Source organism: Procambarus clarkii, chromosome 51 (genome assembly GCF_040958095.1).
Source record: "Procambarus clarkii isolate CNS0578487 chromosome 51, FALCON_Pclarkii_2.0, whole genome shotgun sequence".
In the NCBI taxonomy this organism is placed as follows: domain Eukaryota; kingdom Metazoa; phylum Arthropoda; class Malacostraca; order Decapoda; family Cambaridae; genus Procambarus; species Procambarus clarkii.
In genome coordinates this window covers 16,710,257-16,730,648 of record NC_091200.1, presented here as the reverse complement: position 1 = coordinate 16,730,648, position 20,392 = coordinate 16,710,257, and the positions used below count along the sequence as shown (strand labels likewise).

At 36.0% G+C, this 20,392-nt stretch overlaps 1 protein-coding gene across 4 annotated transcripts in view; it reads right to left on the bottom strand.

Annotated features, from left to right (window-relative positions):
• The window catches only part of PKD (serine/threonine-protein kinase D3), a 149,483-nt gene that overhangs the window by 39,845 nt on the left and 89,246 nt on the right, over positions 1–20,392 (bottom strand). For 2 of the 4 annotated variants that reach the window (XM_069304044.1, XM_069304045.1), the window contains 4 exons: positions 19,987–20,118; positions 19,445–19,632; positions 10,611–10,628; positions 8,660–8,764 (listed from right to left, as the gene is read on the bottom strand). In XM_069304044.1, the coding sequence (XP_069160145.1) occupies positions 8,660–8,764; positions 10,611–10,628; positions 19,445–19,632; positions 19,987–20,118 (443 nt within the window). The remainder of the gene's footprint in view (positions 1–8,659; positions 8,765–10,610; positions 10,629–19,444; positions 19,633–19,986; positions 20,119–20,392) is intronic. The other 2 variants (XM_045768884.2, XM_045768886.2) reach the window with 2 other exon arrangements.

Here is a 20,392-nt window from a genome sequence, read left to right as displayed (position 1 = left end):
CTGGATCAGATAGTGGCAATTAATATGAAAGAAGCTGAAGACTTCAAGGAACAGAGAACACAAGGAACCTAAAATTTTACATGATAACATAAGCTATTTACAAATGGCATAAATCTTTGGGCTTGGTTATGAAAACCATTTAAAAATGCTACAATAAGATGATAAAGCCTGACAACATAAATGTTGATAGTAGTGGTGATAATTGATTTTGATATTCAGATCCATGTGAGGATTTGAGAGGCAGGAGGATATAACACTGGATAATAGTGTTAAATGTTTGCAAAAGATTAACTGATAAATACATTATCAAGTGTTCATGGTGTGCAGAATGGTGAGGAGAATGACTAGTAAACACGGTAAACTTTAATCAGTGTCTAATCTATTTGTCTATCTGTTGGATGCTTCCTACAAAGTAGATAACATTTCACCTGTTAATTACCTGTTGACAACACACTTTTACTTCCCCTGGTTGGTCTGTTGCCAACCTCCTTTGATGATTACATCATCTGTAAGACTGTTTTTGTAGCCCAAAGGCCTATGGAACCATCACAGCTAGACTGATCTGGTAACTCCAGCAGAAACGTCTCCAGATTTCTTGAATGCCTCCACTGTTGTTCCAGTGACATTTCTTATTTTTGTTGGCAGGAGACTGAAAATTGATGACCCTCTGATGTTTACACTGTTCTAACTGTATTTATCACAACCGACTTTTCATTGGATTTATTTTGCAGTTATTACCATATCTCTCGGTCCAGCGCATTGTAATTTTATTGCAACTGGTTTGGCACCAAACCTTTCAGTATCTTCTATGTGTATACTATGAGGTATCTTCATTCCATGGAGTGCGTTCGAGTGCTGTAAATAGGTCCAGTAGTTTATAAATGCTTGACTAAATACATGGGTAATTAAGGTACACTTTCATTGTACACTTTCCAGTTCTGCAATCTTGCCTGCCTTGAAAGGCAAGGTGAGGACCAAACAATATTGCACGTGAGGTAACACTCAGTGCTTTGACAAGTGCCATCCCTTGTGTTTTAAAGGTTCTTATTATCCACCCAATCATTTTCCTGGTTATTGCAACATTTGCTTTATTGTGATCTATAAATATTGGGTCTTCTGACATTATTCCAAGGTTTTTGATTTTGTCCCTCCTTTCCATGAATATGCATCTTGCATCCTGTACTTCTTTTAAGAGTTTTTCCCATATTGAAACAACTGTAATTTGGGTACAGCTGAATGTCATATTTCCCAATGACCACTGAAAGATGTGTTAATATAAAGTCATACTTTTCTGCATCTTCTCCTGAGGCTATTTTCATATTTTAGTGTCAGTGAAGGATGATGCATAACTGTGGCTTGCATTCGTGTATGTCTTCTATGAGGATGAGTAGAGTAACAGTGTACCTTGTAACTATACTGTACCTTGTGGAACCCACTATCACAATACTCTGGCTAGATTATTTTTGGTATACCATTTATACTTTGAAATCTTTTAATTAGAAATTTGAAAAATCCACCTCACAACTTTCACTAGCTCATCAAGATTGCAACTTGCTTAGCTAAATGAATTGTGGGGTTCAGTCCCTGAGCCCATTATGTGCCTCTGTAAACTTTTCCACTACCACCCACAAGATGGGTATGGGGTGTATTATAAACGAACTAAACAAAACTAAAACTACTTTACCTGTTATGCTCTTGGCTTTCATTTTACAGACTATTATTTCATCATCACATTTATATACTTGTGCAAAATTGTTATAGTATATACAATACTATCAGTATCTTGGTTTCTAACGATAAAATTGTGGAGACAAGAGGTACACACATGACATCTTCACATCAGAAAGACATCTTCCTGCTCTCAAACGGTTACTTTGGATTGTATACCATTATTTTTCATATACAGTACAGTACATAACTGTCAAGTTGACTTCTTAGCACCATTTTAAAAACCTGAATGATGTTGGTGTGACTGGCCTGTGGTTTTTGCCAGTGCTTTACTACAGCCCTTGTGAAGTATGGCAATGTTCAGAATTTTTTTTTAGGTCTGAGGGAAGTCACTCGTTTCTAGGCATATCCTCCATTTTATTCCAAGTGCCCGTCATTATGGTATTTAGCACTTCTTAATAAACAATGAATTCCAGAAATCTGATCCTGAGGCATAGGCATATTGTATACTGTTTTTTTCAAAGGTTATTAGGCTTATTGTAATATCCGACATCTGCCTTTCTGTGTGGGCTGTATTCATGAAATTATCAAGAAGTTGCACTATACATATTTTTCACCTAATGATAAATTAGAAATGACAACTATTGCCTTGCATGCTAACCAATCACAAAGGAAGCTTGGATCACATCACAGATATTACTCCCAGAACTTTAACATTTGTATATAAGCCCTGAATGCTATATAATGTATATCGAAATGTTTGCCCTTTATCAAGCTCGTCACAATGCAGGACAGAAAACATTTTTTTTTCACCCACAGTGTTATAAGCTAACATTTTCTTGCATATATTTATATTTTCAAATCTCATTCATATTAATTTTGGAATTTCCATAGGCAATTAGGATACACACCTATAAATGAGAACTATTACAATTTCCTTTTAAGTGTAAAATGTAATGTTAGTACTAAGCTGTTAAAATTACAGAGTAAAAATTACTCCTTACACATTCCATAATAGTTCACTAATCACTATCATCATCACCGAAATCATCCTTGCTATCGAAGTGTGTCGAATCCAATCCAGTGTGAGAACCATTATTACAGTTCATCATTTTCTCCACTCACACATATCTGCACAAGATAAGTTGTTGGCTAAACACTTGAAAGGTAAATTACATCTGTTCTTTACACACACACATATAATCAACTGCAGAATCTAATCTGGAGGAAATTAGCAGTTAACACAGAATGGAAGCCATTTGTCCATCCTCCAGGCACCAGACATGAACAATAGGAGATGGAATTGTTGGGCAGGATTGATCATTTTGGCTCCAGATAATGACTTAGTAGTTAGTCTTCTTCATTGCAGGTATGAAAGCACTGCTTATAAGGGGTCATTTTCCCAAACTCAGCTGTTTCTTAGACCAGCACAACTGTTTGATTATATTCATCTTGACTCTGGGTAAAGAAACTGAACAATTGAATACATTCAGTTTATCAAATGCCATGTCGCATTCTTCCTTACATTTCTAGTCAGTTTAATGTAAACAGGATGCCTTCAGTCACTGAATTGACTTCAAAGAGCTATGGACCACTGAACCGGATAAAGTCTGCAATTTAATAGAGTAGCTTATGTAGTTAATGATTCAGCATGACTGCCTGATTAGTAGGTTAGGGGCTGTGATTCATCTGTCATGACACTATTGATAAGTTCAAGTAATCACAGCTGCATTGAGGATTCCAATTTCAACTGGTGTATTCTTAAGGAATTCCAAATTATCTGCAGCACAGTGGATAAATCTGGCTTTCACAAGGGTAGGTAGTTCACACACATCCCCATCATGTTTCATGTAGAATGGAAATTGTTAACAAAAGCCGTCTCGAATGATAATTTTATTACAGTCAACTGGGGATCCAAAACCATATATGAACTGTATAAAAATAGTTGAATGTTTTAGAATGTATTTTTAGACCAACATTAACTAGAAGTGGAGAGTCATCCATGTTTGGCTTTACTGAAGTTATTGTACTCTGAAGCCTATCTTTGTGATAGGCACTCAATATTAAGAATGAAGATACTGCTGCCTTTGATCCAAATGTTTGATTTTACCATGAAAGCTATCAAGCCTACTTCTGTAATCTATACATCACTTGGGAAAAACAAAATCAGTTCTAGTGGTATTGCTTTTGTAACTTGGTACTCACTGACAGAACTGGTAAATTTTAGCTTCATCACTGTTAGGATGGATTTTGTAGTGATTTTGCAGCATGATACAGCACCTTCAAGTAACAATGCTTTGTTACTTGCTTCTGCATTTGAAAGTACGCAGCATATATCTCACTTGAACAAACATCGCTATCGAAATATGTTATTGTCCAAAACAAATATTTAAGTTAAAATTGTTCACTACAACAATTTTTTTTTTTTTTTGCTTTAATGCTTTCTTTGCCCAATAAATATCCAGTTTCATGGTTTGGATGCAGCTTGTAAGCATGGATATATCAAATGGTCCGTCTTGGTAGAGCCATAGTTGGATAGCACAAATCACAACTACTCATCACATTCACCATGTGCACTTTCTACCACACATTTTTAAATGAGGTTGTATTCCCAGGGGCCTACTTAGTTTAGAGACATGACTGGAAAATTAGGAAGGGGGAGAGGAGTGGCTGTCCTGGTGAAAGAACACCTGAAGGTAAGTGTGTTAACAATCAAAAACCCTCAAGAATATAATGGCATTGCAGGTCTGGAATCAGGATGATTAACTGATAATTGTAAATGCCTACAGCTCACCAGCAAGCAACACACGGACAAAGGAGGAACTGGATGAGAAACGAGAGGGCCTCATTGGTCATGAGAGAGATTATAGTAAAAGATGATAAAGATAAATCACGATTGTTCATTTCAACTTGAAAGCACTAGACTGGGAGGCCTATGAGGCAAGAACGGAAGACATTTGGACAGGCAGATTTGTAAACCTCATTTCGGAGACATTCATGTATCAACATGTCAAGCAGGCCACAAGACTGAGGGAAGGGGATGTTCCATAAATACTGGATCTAATATTCACCAGGAAAGAAGAAAAGATATATGATATCCAGTACCTTCCTTCCTTGGGAAAGAGTGATCATGTCCTGTTGGAAATTAAATATGCTTTGCAATGTAATCGAGAAGAGAATGGGGACATCTATCTAGAGATGATTTCGGGGCTTTTTAGTGTCCCCGCGGCCCGGTCCTCGACCAGGCCTCCACCCCCAGGAAGCAGCCCGTGACAGCTGACTAACACCCAGGTACCTATTTTACTGCTAGGTAACAGGGGCATAGAGTGAAAGAAACTCTGCCCATTGTTTCTCGCCGGCACCTGGGATCGAACCCAGGACCACAGGATCACAAGTCCAGCGTGCTGCCCGCTCGGCCGACCGGCTCCCCTTATCAACATTGAATAAATCAACAATAATTTATCAACATTGAAACAATTGATTAATTATTTCGAGAGAACACTATGGGGAACTTTGAAAATTATTTAAAGAGTTTAATTGGATAGACTTCTTGATAGGCAAGGAAGTAAATGAGATGTATGCCAAATTTTGCAAAATATATCTGCACACAAATATTCATACCAAAACAGAGATGCAGGACCAGAAAACTTAATTGGTTCAACAGAAATTGTGAGGGGGGACCAGAGTGGAAAAGACAAGAAAATGGGTTCAATATCAGGAGGCAGCTTAACCGGCAAACATACCAGCACTACAATCAAGCAAGAAACAATTACACAGCAGTGAGAAGAGAGGCAGAAAGGAACGTTGAGAAAGTTATAGCAGACAAATGTAAAACAGATCCAGGCCTTTTCAATAAATTCATTAAAAGCAAGCTGCATGTAAAAGATAAAATTCAGAGATTGAGAACCAGGAACAGGACTACAGAGAATGAAAAAGAAGTGTGTGAAACACTAAATGAACAGTTCCAAAGTGTGTTTGTACAAAATGAGGATTTCAGAGAGTTGGACCAAACACCAACTCCAGAGCACACCATAGAATACACAGAGGTATCTCAAGATGAAGTGGAAAAATTACTCATGGGGCTAGGAAGAAATAAAGCGGTTGGATCTGATCGAGTTTCACCTTGGGTGCTGCGTGAATGTGCAATTGAGCGGAGCACTCTACTCTAATATTCCAGACATCCTTGTGCACAGGAATCATAGCAGATACTGTATATAGAAAAAGTCATAATACCAATCTATAAAAAATGGTAGTCTAGAGGAACCTATAAATTATAGACCTGTATCATTAACAAGCATGGTAGTCAAAATACTAGAGAAAATAGTTAAAGCCAAATGGGTTGAACACTTATTCGAGACTAATGACATAATAACTGAGCGACAGTATGGGTTTTCGAAAAAGAAGATCCTGTGTAACAAATCTAATTAGTTTTTATGATAGAGCCACAGAGATACTACAGGAAAGAGGTGGTTGGGTTGACTGTGTCTGGACATAAAAAAAAAATGGCTTTTGATAGTCCCACACAAGAGGATGTTCTGGAAACTGGAACATGGAGAGGTGACAGGGAAATTTCTGACATGGATGAACATTTTTCTAACTGACAAGACAGCTGAGGGTAGTAATCAGACACAATGTATCTGACTGGAAAAGTGTTACTTGCAGAGGACCACAGGGTTCAGTTCTTGCACCAGTAATGTTCATTATCTTCATGAACGATCTACCAGAAGGAATACAGAATTATATGCACATGTTTGCAGATGATGCTAAGATACTGGGGAAAATAGGAGACAGATTATAATGCCCTTCAAATTGATCTAGATAAATAAGTGCTTTGAGCATCAAGTAGCAAATAGGAATTCAATGTTAATAAATGCCATGTTGTGGAATGTGGTATTGGAGAAAATAGACCACACACAACTTACAAATTATGTGGAAAGGAATTACAGAACTCTAATAAAGAACGAGACCTAGGGGTGGTTTTGGATAGTAAGCTGTTGCCAGAGGAACACAAAGAATATTGTGAGAAGATTGTATACATCACTTTCCAACTTCAGACTTGTTTTTAATTATGTGGATGATGAAATATGAAAGAAACTGTTCATGACTTTTGCAAAACCAAAATTGGAATATGCAGCAGTTGTATGATGCCCAAATCTCAAGAAGCACAAACTGGAAAAGGTGCAACACCATGATACAAAATGGCTTCCAGAACTAAACAAAAGTGTTACGAGAAGAGACTAGAGGCATTAAATATGCCAAAACTAAAAGATAGAAGAAAAAAGAGGTGATACAATCACCACTTACAAAATACTAACAGGAATTGACCAAACTGAAAAAAGAAAACATTTCTGAAACAGCAACTTCACAAAAAAGAAGACAAATTCAAGCTAAGGAGCTGGGAGCCGGTCGGCCGAGCGGACAGCACGCTGGTCTTGTGATCCTGTGGTCCTGGGTTCGATCCCAGGCGCTGGCGAGAAACAATGGGCAGAGTTTCTTTCACCCTATGCTCCTGTTACCTAGCAGTAAAATAGATACCTGGGTGTTAGTCGGCTGTCACGGGCTGCTTCCTGGGGGTGGAGGCCTGGTCGAGGACCGGGCCGCGGGGACACTAAAGTCCCGAAATCATCTCAAGATGACCTCAAGATAAGGAAACAAAGGTGCCAAAAAATATCAGAACGTTTTTTCTTGCAAACAGAGTGTTAGACGTTTGGAACAAGTCAAGTGAGAAGGTGGAGGAGGCCAAAACAGTCAGTAGTTTCAAACCGTTATACAACAAAGACCTTCCCCCCTTCTCTCCCCCACTCATCCAATACTAAATTCATTACCACCTACCCATTATGACCCACCCACCAACACAATACCACCAAGCCATCCTCCAACAAACTCATTACCACTCCTACTTCTTCCCTCCACCCACACATATACAGCTCTCCTTATCATCTTTCCCCACCCCATCCCCCGCAACAAACAGAACTCTTCCTTATTACCCACCCCACATACACACCTCCCTCTATCACCCATCTACACACAATGCTCTCCAAACCACCCACAATTATAACAATTAGGGCTATTTGTTGAATTTATAATTATTCAGTTTTTGCTGCCATCTTGAAAAGACACAGCCTGGGATTGTTATTTGGACCATATTTTTTACTTGAAAAATGAAAATTTTTTATTTTTTTAACTGAATTTCATATTTTTGATTAGGTTTTAATGGTACATCTGGAAATAGCATATTGTTTTCTGATATACATATTTCTTATAATTGTAATAAAAACTAAAAAAAAATTGGGCTGCATTTATCCTTGGCTTGGAAGAAAAACAAAAATGGAGCAAAAATGGTGCAAGTCAACTGACACTTTTGCTAATGCCTAGAGTTACTTGCAGAAAAGGCAAGATAGAATAAGTATTCACCTTGTCTAAATGTTTGCAAATTTTTATTTCGATGGGTCAATGGGAATATGTCAATACTGAACTCTTGAAATTTGCTTAAAGTAAACAACAGAGCTTCCTCCTCAGAAAAATTGATTATGGGACTACTGGACTGCTAGTCTGGTATAATATTCACTAAATATTTAAATAGTAAAAGATTAAGAATTTTAACTATGTTTACTTCAGCTATTGAACTTACTGTATACTTCTTTCATATTCGTAATCACCGTACGTATATAACAGTTTATAAAAATTGTTTATGCAAGATGAGACATTGCAATACTGTAATTCCAATTCTTAAATATTGTGCTGTATAAATATCACAAAGTATAACTCGACTCAATGTGAAGAGAGCCAAAACACTACCCAGATTTCACAGTATAGGTTCTATGTAAAATTCCATGCATAATCATAATTCAAGTCACTAATGCTACTTATGGCCATCTATATCAAACTACGTAGAGATTGTATACACAACGGATCTTGAGTGATATGGGAACATCATGTGCTTCACAAATGAGTTTCTCATCCATCAGCATTTGCAGTGGCCTCATCTCACCTTTATTCTTCCAGCTAGTTCTTTCTCCACCCAAGCTGGTCTACCAACTGATCCACTGAAGGACGACCGACCAGACTTCATGTTTGGACTGGAAGTTGTTGAGGTCTGCAAATGCACATTGCAACATTTCAAGATAATTTTGAATCAACATAAAGTTGAACTTGAAAAAGGAGCTGCATGGAATTCATTACATATTCATGCAGTTAGTGTTTCTAAATGCATGTTCCATCACAACCTCCCAGAATGAAGACATTTTAGTAATAAAGAGGATTTGGCTGCAATATATGATCAACAACAATAACATAGTATGAAATAGAATAACTTCATCTACAAAAGCCAAGATATAACGACCAAAAATCAAACAGCAATAGAACAGACACCAACGCCCTCCCTAAACGTAAGAGTTCTCTTGATATGTTGCTTTATGCATCATATTACAATAAAATTTATATAAATAATGTGGAACAATTTTCTTCTAACATTCAGTGAAAATATCAATCCAATACTAGTAGAAATGGTCAATATACTTGACAATACAGTATTGAACATTTCTTAATTAAAATAAAAATAGTGTGCATTTATATAGCCCTACTCATTACAGAACAAGCAAATATATAAACACTACTGAAAGTCCAACCTGCCACTCCTTTCGTAGTCCAATTTAGCCCACACAACTAAGCCCTTGCAATGATACAAAAACTTATAATACTCTCACATTTGCAAAGTTACTTATTGCAATTGGGTTATTTTTGTGTCAAAATGTTTAGAAATTAATACAGAAAACCCCCAAATTTTATATTTATTGTGGGTTGGTGTTACATTGCCAAGTACATAAATATTCAAACAGATTTCAGCATTAATTTTTAATATATATTTAAGATAATGTGCATACATGGTTGATGTATATTGATACCCATACAAGGAAAACAAAAATGTTGTAAATACTGGTTTTTTGACAATTTGCAAAGCAATGAGAAATTATGTGCAAATTCATCGTGAATGATTGACTTGCGCCGAGAGTGGCTGGGCGATACCCATAATGGTTGCCAAAACCTCTGCCTATACTTGGTATATCAAAAAAAAAAAAAAGAGAGAGATGTGTAAGTTGCAAAATTTGTGTTCCATTGAAGCAAAATTATGTCATTGGACCAAACAGAATAGTGCAGATGACACAAACATATTATCAGACCACTATAGTGCTGTTAAGAACAATACAAAATACAAAAAATATATAATTTTATTAATTTTTTCTTACTTTTCAAACACTGATTTTTTTTTTTTAGGAATTAGCAGATTTTGTAACATTTATTTTCAGGCAAGTTGTGTAAGAATTTGACACATTGCAAACACAATACTTTGCTCTTACGCTAACTCAAATAAAAACCACAAACAGTGCAGTGCGCTATTCTAACTTGGGACAACTCGAGTGGTTTATAACAATTTAACTATGCAGTCTAATGCAATAATAAAAATACTGTATATACTTTAGATGAATTAAGGAACAGAATAACTACCAAGGACTGAGCAATTGAAGTAATTATATTAGAGAATACTTCATCATCACTGAATAATAAGCTGCACAACTCGGTTCTAAATAAGCTACAGGTTCCAGTATTTTACAAATAAACTAATTTATCAAAGTTACATTAAATACAATGCTACAATTCTCAAATACAAAAATTTAAATTTATGAACTTCAAACTACAATACAAAGTTGTTTAGAACAATCTCTAGAGTAAGAGAAGGCTGCATGTTCTCAACTCGCTACAGAGAGTTTAGAATACTGTATTCAATATTTGTAAAGACAAAATTAAAACTGGTAAACAACTCGGTTCAACTATATACTTGTACATTAAATTTACAACTTACTACTGGCTGCATAAATCAATGGCCTAGCATAAAGAGTGAATACTGCCATGCCAAACATGCAATGTATTCTTATCTTACATACCAATATCAGGAGGCCTTTCTGTTAGTCCGTAAGTCAGAGCCAATAATGTAAAAAAAAAAAAAAGTTGGAGATAAGTAAAGCTAAGAGTCGCTTTACTTTTTTAAAAATTCATGGCAAGTTGCAAATGAATGATACGAGATCCTGACAAGTATCGGTATAAAATTTTCACTCGTCAATTCTTTATTACTAAAATCATATTATTGTACCAAACTCCCTAATTAAAAAGCTACGTTATGTTGATTCAACGTACAGTATATGAAAGTCAAAAATATTAATCCTAACAGCCTAACTCTCCAAAATTTACGAACCAAATTGCAAATACTGTACATGGTTTTAATGTGTGTGTACTCACCTAGATTTTGTATGCATGTGTAGTTACCATGTGTAGTTACATTACTGTCCATTGCATGGTGACACCCTGTTGCCCAGGACCTAAACTATAGCAGCCTATAAAACTACTACACTCCCCTGGGATAAAACTTTTTTAAATGCTGCACACACTATTACAGTACTGTATATAAAATTCCTCCAGGCTGGATTAAAACCCACCCTTAAAGGGAAAGAGTCCTAGATATGTGATGCAAGCCCAACACCCATGGGTTGAGGTCTCTTGGCCCAGATGCCAAGAAAACATTTTTTACCGAGAAAATTCTTGCCCCCCCCCTTCCCTACTTAGATCAGCAAGACCAAAATGCACCCTAGTTCAAGAGTGTCAAATGTTTTACAAAACAGAATAGCTCAATTGTAGAGAACATGCTGATCTGGGTGATAGAGCTTTGTGGGCTAATTGACACAAGAACAATCAGGGAGCAAGGTAGCAGGCCTGTTGGCCCATACTAGATGGGTCCCATTTAAATCCACCCACTCACTTATTTACCTATCCAATCAATTCTTGAAACCTGCTCAGCTGTCAATAAAGCTAGCTGACAAGCCATTCCACTCATTTATACCCTATTTCCAAACCAGTTCTTACATTATTCCTCCAAAAAACAAATCTGTGCTATTCTTCCCACCATCATTTAAATTTTAGTACATGTACAGTACAGTACTGTACTAAAAATCCAAGTTTAGTATCTCCCATATATGCACAAATAATTAAGACTACACAACAATAACTGATGTTCCTAACCATAGTCCACACAATTATCATTATTATTGTTGTTTTACACCACTACTGAAATCAGAATTTTCTTTGATGTTTGCAAACTAGAATAGCACTTTCTGTACAGTACAGTATACAGTAGTTGTCTGCAGCAATGTGGAGATTCAATATTTGAATTGCATGCTAGTGTGTGCTATTAGCCTTTCATTTCTAAGACTAGATTTGTTTAAGTCACTGTTTTGGTTTCCAGTTTATTGGCAAAACGTGTTCCATAATTTTGTAAATTTCAGGTGATATGAGCATCAAAACTGCTGTTTGTGTGAATGGAACATCTGTATGGATGTTACATACCTTTTGTTTTGTAATTTATTCTTCAGGAAGGGACTTTTAAAGATGATAAACGAGGGATATGCAATTTATAACATTGTAGAATACACATATCCCAGCCACAGCTCTTGTGTTGGAAAGTCTGGATAAACAACACTGTCAAGTTTATAAATTTTGCTGCTTATTAGTTTTGCAACCCTACCTTGATTTTTTTCTAACAACTTCAGATAATACTTGACAGGAATCCAAAATTAGTAGCGAGTACTATACTCCATTACAGATCTGATGTAAAAATGGTAAAGTTATACCAGTAATTCCTTAATATTTAGTAATGAGCTACCCCTCCTAGACGAGTTATGCTTCAAGCATCATCACAGTGTACTGACTGAACTCTGCACACTAGATTGGTGTGAGCACCAGCACACCACATGGCACACCACACCAAACAAACTCAAGGCATAATAATGGGAAAAAAGGCCACCAAGACTATAAATAACATGAATGGGAGAAAATGCTAACCAGTTCTGCAGAGTAGAGCTCCAGAAGCAACAGGGCATTAAGTAGACTATAGACTGTAAAGAGCCACAGCATGGCTCCTTCAAAGCCTGAAAGGATCACCTGGGAGGAGATTCACTCATTAGCAGTGAAGATGTGCCTGGCACACCAATAGCCCCGAACTAAGCTGTAAAAACATGACATCGTTACTACCTATACGTTACTACCTTGAGTAGTAATTTATAAGTTCATGTGAAAAAGGTACACCCGTGGCTGGTTCAACTTTTACCACTCTGTGAAGAAGCCAAGATATACTTGCCTAAGTATAGAACACCATGATGTGAGGATTAAAGTAGAGTGATACAGCCTTAGTTTGATAAACCATGCCCAAAGCATGAATGGACCTTGTTACAAAAAAGTCATTATTACTTAGGGTCAGGATGAAGATGAATAAACACTTCTTCCCTAATCAAAGTAACAAAACACAGGATTCTGAGGGATAGAATGGAGCTTGGTAACCAAATTTTCTGCAGTTAGCATGAGCAGAAATGTTTTGTCAAGTCCTTGAATGATGGAGAAACTCAAAACCTTACCGAGACACCAGGTGGGCTCCATCAGCAAAATAGAAAGTTATAAGAAATAAGGGCCTAACAAATGTGAGCGGGAAAGAACTCAAGCTAAAACCGAGTTAAAGCAGGTCTGCCAGAGCAACACAGTAAGAGGCAGTAGTGTTAGCCATAAGTTTTTTCTCTGAAAACAGCCAAAAGTGGAACAGGAGAGATTTAGCTACACAAGAGGGCTGGTCAAAAGCAAAGTACTATTTGAGAGCATGTCTAGCAATCTTGTACTGGTGATGAGAGTAGGCCCAAAGATGAATGAACAACAAAGCCACCTGCTCTGCACAGATGGCATTAGATTTTCCCTACAAACTGCATATGCAAAAGTTGGCAGAGAGCCTGAAAATGTTTGCTAACAATAGCTAATTGAGCGAGACAAAAAGGAACATTAGGAAAGATTTGGAACCAGGAGAAAAGACCCGGGAACCAAGGATTAACCAGCTGCATGGAAGCTAGCAAAATGGCTTGCTTCTAAATCTCTGCAACTTCAGCAGGACAATCAACAGCATTTGGCTGTGAGGAAATAATTTCTCTTACTGCTTTCAAACAAGATTCTGTTCACTACAATCATCAGAATTGTGTGAGGTACACATCAATAGAAGTAGCTTGTAATTCCATGAAAATCTTATAATCTGATAAATGCCAAATGGGTTACCTATCCACAGGTGGTGGTAACAGCCACTTCCCATTCCATCCAGAATGGAAGAAACTAGGAGGGGCCATTTGACTACACATCCAGTATGCCTCAATATTGCATGGAAGACTAAATTCAGAGACTCCAAAAGAGTAGTTAAATCCCATGTTTAATGATACACTAGAAAGGACTTTGCAAACATGTCCTTGTTCAGGCAATGCATTACCGATACATTGTCAAAGTAAAGACAAATAGCAGAGTTCTTTATTCTGGGCAAACGGATGTGTGTGCTCGAGTCCAATCCATAGCTCATTCTGTCTATTTGAGTGTAATAAATTTGAAGACCAGGCCAATATGGAGGGTGGAGGCAAAGTCCCAAACTACAATACATATGTCAGCAAATGGTTTATTTATGGAGCTGGGGTCCTCCAAGGGACCAACCCTCAATGGAAATCGCCCAAAAAAGTTGACTTTTCAAGTCCAAGGTAAATCGTAACACATAATCCCATAACTAGTAAGCATAAAAATGGAAAAACCATTTCAACACCACCTAATCAAATGTACCCAGAGAACACAAAGTCTTTGGCTGTTTATAAATGCACTTTCTGTGGTCACTCCCTGTAGGTTGGATTGAACCTCCCAGCATCAAAATGATCCAGCAGGCATGTTTGTAAAGATTCCTGCTATGCTAGTGCAGAATGTCACCCTGGTGTAAACATCATGATGCTGTCTAATTGGACACTCAATAACTATAAATAGAAAGCTCCTAAGTGAAAAGCAGGTAGCTAAAAAAAAAAACACTAATGGGTATATCAGTATAAAAATAATGTTAAATCAACTTACAGCATCAATTACAATCTAACAAAACTTTCATTTACAGCTGACTAACCAGTTGGGAAATATTTTTAGAATAAAATTCAATCAATTGCTACTGCTAAAATTATGAAAGCCAGAACATTTTTTTTAAATATTTGTAATTACTGTAGCTAATAAATAATCAATCAATTAATCATAATGAAAGAGCTTTCCTGATAACATGTATACATTTAAAGACAAAGCCTGAACATAGTGAATACACACACTGAACACAGGAAGATAAATGAATGAGGGTGAGTTTAAATGCTGTTGTGGAAGTAGGATTGTTGATTTTTGGAGCCATTACTGCATAATGAAAGACTTAGGATCACAGCACCATTTTAAGTGAAGGTAAAACATATACACAAGTGACTTGGTTGGACATAAATAGGAGCCGTCTCACATGGGCAAAGACCTTGCTCTGTTTCCTCTATTCTTTTTACGGTAATTTATATTGTAACTAAATGAGTTATGTTAATGAAATACTTAGGTGTCAAGCTTATGGTCAATCTGAAATGGCATTCAAGATGGCTCATGGAAACAAAGAAGTGAAGAAAAAAAAATGGAGGCATGTCCCCAATCAGAGTATCAAAATATACAAAAAGTATTTAAAATATTAAAGGAGAGAAAATAAAAGTATATTTAAAATTGGAAGCAAATATAAAAAGAAAATTACCTAATGCCACCATATGATTTGGAAAACAATTACTAAAATAGAAATAAATTTACATTAGCCACACAACTAACAAAATAAGCATAAAGGCCTTCATTTCTTGGAGGGAAAATTCAACATTAACCTATTACAGTATATTAAATAAAAATATGAATATATAAATTACAAAAATTAATAATACAGTAATACTAATATAAAGTAATTAGACTAGAATAAAAGTGCATCTTGCCATGCACTTTGCTTGCTACTTTTAGTAAACCAGTGTTGCAAATTTTTACTCACTATGTTCCCCCTTTGTTTTTCAAATTGAACAATTACTGCTTTTTTCCAATCCTTTCTTGCATTACTACAGTATCCCCCATGCCCTTCTGACAAATTTCCCAAACTCACTTCAACCTTTTTTCTTCAAAGTATTTTATAATTTCTGCATATACCTTATAACACCTGCAGCTTTCTCCCATAACTTCATTGACAATCATTACAGTCATTGATACGTCAGCTGTCACAATTTTTCCAATCTTCTAGCACCAAATCCAATCACTTTCACATTATTGCCACTTTCATCACATTAACAAACTAGACTTTCAATATATTCTCTCGGCTTAATTTCTAATGTCAGCACCCTTGAATATTCTTTGATGTTTATTTTTAAAATTTCCATTTACCTTGTACAAGTCTTCCTGTTACGTTTTCTTATTTCTTATTACGAGAGCTTCACATTTTTAATATTTTTCTCTTCATTTTCCTCTCACTAGCTCTTTTTAACTAAACTTTTTACATGGAGTATTACTCTCATCATGCTTCTATTTTCTTGCCACTCATTCTTTTATCATTAATGGCTGTTACCACCACCTCATCTCACAAAGAAGTTCTTCTCAATCTAACAGGTTCTGGAACTCCACACCTTTCCTTGGCATTCATAATCATGCAATTTTGGCATACATCTTATGGCCCTAAGGTTGATTTATTCATAGCATCTCTCTCTAATATCACTATCACCTCTTCTTATGTACTCATCTACAAGTTCTCTTATTTTCTTCATTATTTATATTTGTTATTTTTTTCCGGTGTAGGAGAGGGAGGAGTTACAGGTTGGTACAGGAGCAGATAACATTATCTGATTAACATTAGCAGGCTTAAAGGCTTCTTTATAAATACAGCTCATCTTAAGCCTCACCTTACCTAGCTTTCCCTGGAAAATGATCCACCAATCAGTTTTCACCCAGGTCCCCAATTACCGCAGGGTGTACAGGGTTGAATAGATAAGGATAGGGACTAATTGTTCTTCCCTATCCAGGGCAGCATGACTAGACAGACATTGATTTTGAATCCTTATGAGGTTCGATTATCCGTTTCATTTAATCTTCTTGTGGCAGCACAATGTGATGAGACAAATCTCCGTATGTTCCTCTCAATCCTCTGGTATCACACATACAAGCATGTTTTTGTTAACAAGCACATAGTTCATTAGATCCTTTTGTAAAATTTCATTATTAACCCTATACCACGTATATCATCTTTATGCTTAAAAATTAATAAATGTACATACTGATAATACATAGTAACTATTTTACTGCATAAATCTTTAAATTTGCAGGTATAATAATTTCTTCCTCCAGCATTATTGTTGTGATTTTGTCCAATACATTACTGCACTCCATAAGTGTTGGAAAAAGCATTTTCAGAATTTGATGTCAAAATATGATTGATTATGGGTAATGACAAAAGACCCGTAGAAGTTTATCATGTAAACGTTACAAGACTTTCAGAAGAACGTTTACTCTGAATTTGGTTCTCTTGAGCAAGAAAAAAAGTTACACAATTTTATTATATTAATTTTAGGACATAAAAAAAAAGTATGGTTGAATTCAATTTCTTCTTAGCTTTCATGAGCTACTGCTGCAGAAGCGTGAAGTTACTAGCCACAGAAGGTTCTCAGCCTTCATCTCAACCTCTAGCTATTAACTAGTTGTGCTATTCTGTTTATACCTTAATATTAGAGTTACAATAATACAATTTATTAATTCAAAAAGGCCTTCATTTATATCAATGGTAACACCACTCATTGCAATTTCCATTGTCAGGGACAAGACGCCTTCTTGATACCTGCTTAATAGGGTTCTTGGAGTTGTTCTCTTCAAGCCCAGCCTGAGGCCAGGCTTGACTTATGAGAGCTTGGTCCAACATGCTGTTGCTTGGAGTGGCCCACAGGCCCACATATCCACCACAGACCGGTTGATCCAGCACTTCTTGAAGAAAAAACTAGTTTTCTTTTGAAGATGTCCACCTTTGTTCCAGCAATATTTTTTATACTCCCTGGGGGGGATGTTGAACAACTGTGGACCTCTGATGTTTATACAATGTTCTCTGTGCCTATGGCACCCCTGCTCTTCACTGGTTCTATTCTGCATTTTCTTCCATATCATTCACTCCAGTATGTTGTTATTTTACTTTTATTTTAAACCTGTGTACATATACAGTATATAGTTTAGGCTTCTATCAAGACCCAACCTAGGTTGAACTACTCAACTTCCCCAGGATGCAACCCTACAACAGTTGCCTAACTCCTGGGTACCTATTTACTGCTAGATGAACAGATGCATTATGTGAGAGGATACTTGCCCAACCATTACTGCAACCTCCCCCCAGGAATTTAACCCGGGATCCCCAGTTATGAGTCGAGAACATAACCACTGTACTACAAGACCGTTTATGACAAAATTTCATAGCTTTCCATTCAAATTATCCGGAGCAAGATCTGAGTATGTACTTCCTTTGTTTTGTACTTAGAAACAGAATGTTAAAAATTCATGAATGGTCAAGATAAATTTCACTTTAAATATTTTTAATAAGCAAATTTCATAGTTTGTGACATTTACAAACTGCAATTCGGTTTAAATTAATTACTGTAAACTCTATAGGAACAAACATCAATATTATAATACCGTAAAGAAATAAACATTTTAGATTATATTTTCTAGTTATATGATCACAAGCTAATATTAAGCAGGAAGGAAAAATGTCAAATACAATATCGTTATATAAGAAACATTGCACACTCATTTATATTATATGCAATGAATTTCTAATACATGTTCCTTTAGCTATAATGAAATATTTTCACCAGCTGATTTACACTGCACACAGAACTAAAATTAATTCATAATTGGTATAGATTCCTTTCCGTGAAAAATGTGTGCCAAGCAAAGGAACACCTTAAAATACAATATACAAAGCAGTGTGAAAATTATATACAATGTACAATGCAATTCTCCAGCTGTTATTTCCGTTAGGTATGATATACATTATTTGAAATGGTACATTATAAAAAACAATGCACACATGACAAATTGAAAATACAATGTAGGTTAAGATCTTCAACTGAAATTTTGGGCAAATATGTCTTGTAGGAATCTTATTTCTACCCCCCCCACCCCATTTTGCTTGTAACAATCCTTTCCAGTTGATTATATCATCAACAAAGCTGATTTGACACTGCATAATATACTTTTTTCATGACTAGTATCTCATAACGTACCGTATAATATCTGCACAGTATTACCATCACTTTCATCTTCAGTAAGCTATTTTTTTTATCCTATTTATAATTATTCTGGTATCATGCTGTCAGTCATTACTGAAATCAGCAAACCATTAATACCAGCCTTTTTTCATTTTTACAGATGCACATTAAATACGCAAAATATAACAATTTATGTACAATTAATGACTGTTTATTTCCAGGGGTCTTATTCTGTTTACCTAATAAACTAATATTTTAAGATTTGAGGATTTAAACACTTTTCTGGGGCAGTCCATTCACTTTATAGTTTAATTTTAAATAGTTCCATTTACTTCTATGCTCTTTAGTATATATGAGATAATAAATGTCACCAAATAACAGGAAAGTAATTCAATAAGACTTCATAACATTTTCATGGAGGCAACAGAAAGGCATGCAGGTTAATGAGAAATAATCAGCTTTGTTTTCCCAACACACACCTACTTCAGTATTGGAGATTTAAAGCATCAACACCTATTATAATTTAGCTATGGGGTATATCCAAGTACAGTACCATCCCATCCACATGCATCCATGATTAGTTACGTAAAATAAAAACAGATACGTACGACAGCTAGGGATGCCATGTCCCTTACCACCGGGGCATCCCCCTCAAGAGATGATTGATTGTGAAGTGAATTAAGGGAGTCTGATGGGGAATGTGGCATAGGTTGCATAGACGTACGACGACGACGTGCATAACTACAATTGTTTGGGATCTTGTAGGCACATCGTTTGTGAAAGTTAAGACCACATCCTGCAATATGGTACAGTACAAATACACTATAGAATTTAAAAATTAAATTAATATATTTTATCAAGATTTGTTCTCATTAATTAGTATTTGACTACAGCCAGATCCAACCAATCCCAATAATTCTTGGTTTTGACTGAACTTCATAATACTGCTGTGTGAAATTAAGAATTTAAAATTTGGGTAGCAGCAGGATTCAAAATGGGGTCTGGAAGGGGCGATACAAATTTCTTACTATTATGCACTCGTCCTTCAAAATTGAATTACCTAAACAAATAGGCAACATTTCAATATAATTAATATTGCACAATAATTTACAATAAAACAATCTTATACAATCAAGGCTACAGTACATACCTTCACACTTGAGCCCTTGTCTAACCAGTCCCCAGAGCATTTCCCCACAGAAATCACAAAATGTAGGAGTCTTATAAGAGTGAACATATAACATGTGTGGCCGAATCTGCACTTCATCGGATGGATTGTGAGCTGAAAAATGTGTATTTCATTAATCTTTGCAAACATATTACAATATAATTACTGATTTAAGAATGGGAATATGCAGCTATACATACCATAAAATATAGAGTATGTATTATATATATATTTATTTTTATTTATTTATTTATTTAGGATAATCAAGCATACTTTTGTAACAGTCAATCAAGTAAAATCTGGATCATCCACCATGAAAAACTCAGTCCCCCAAGGGACTTGCTCCAATACTTATCCTCAAATCAGACAGACAAGAACACACTATAAC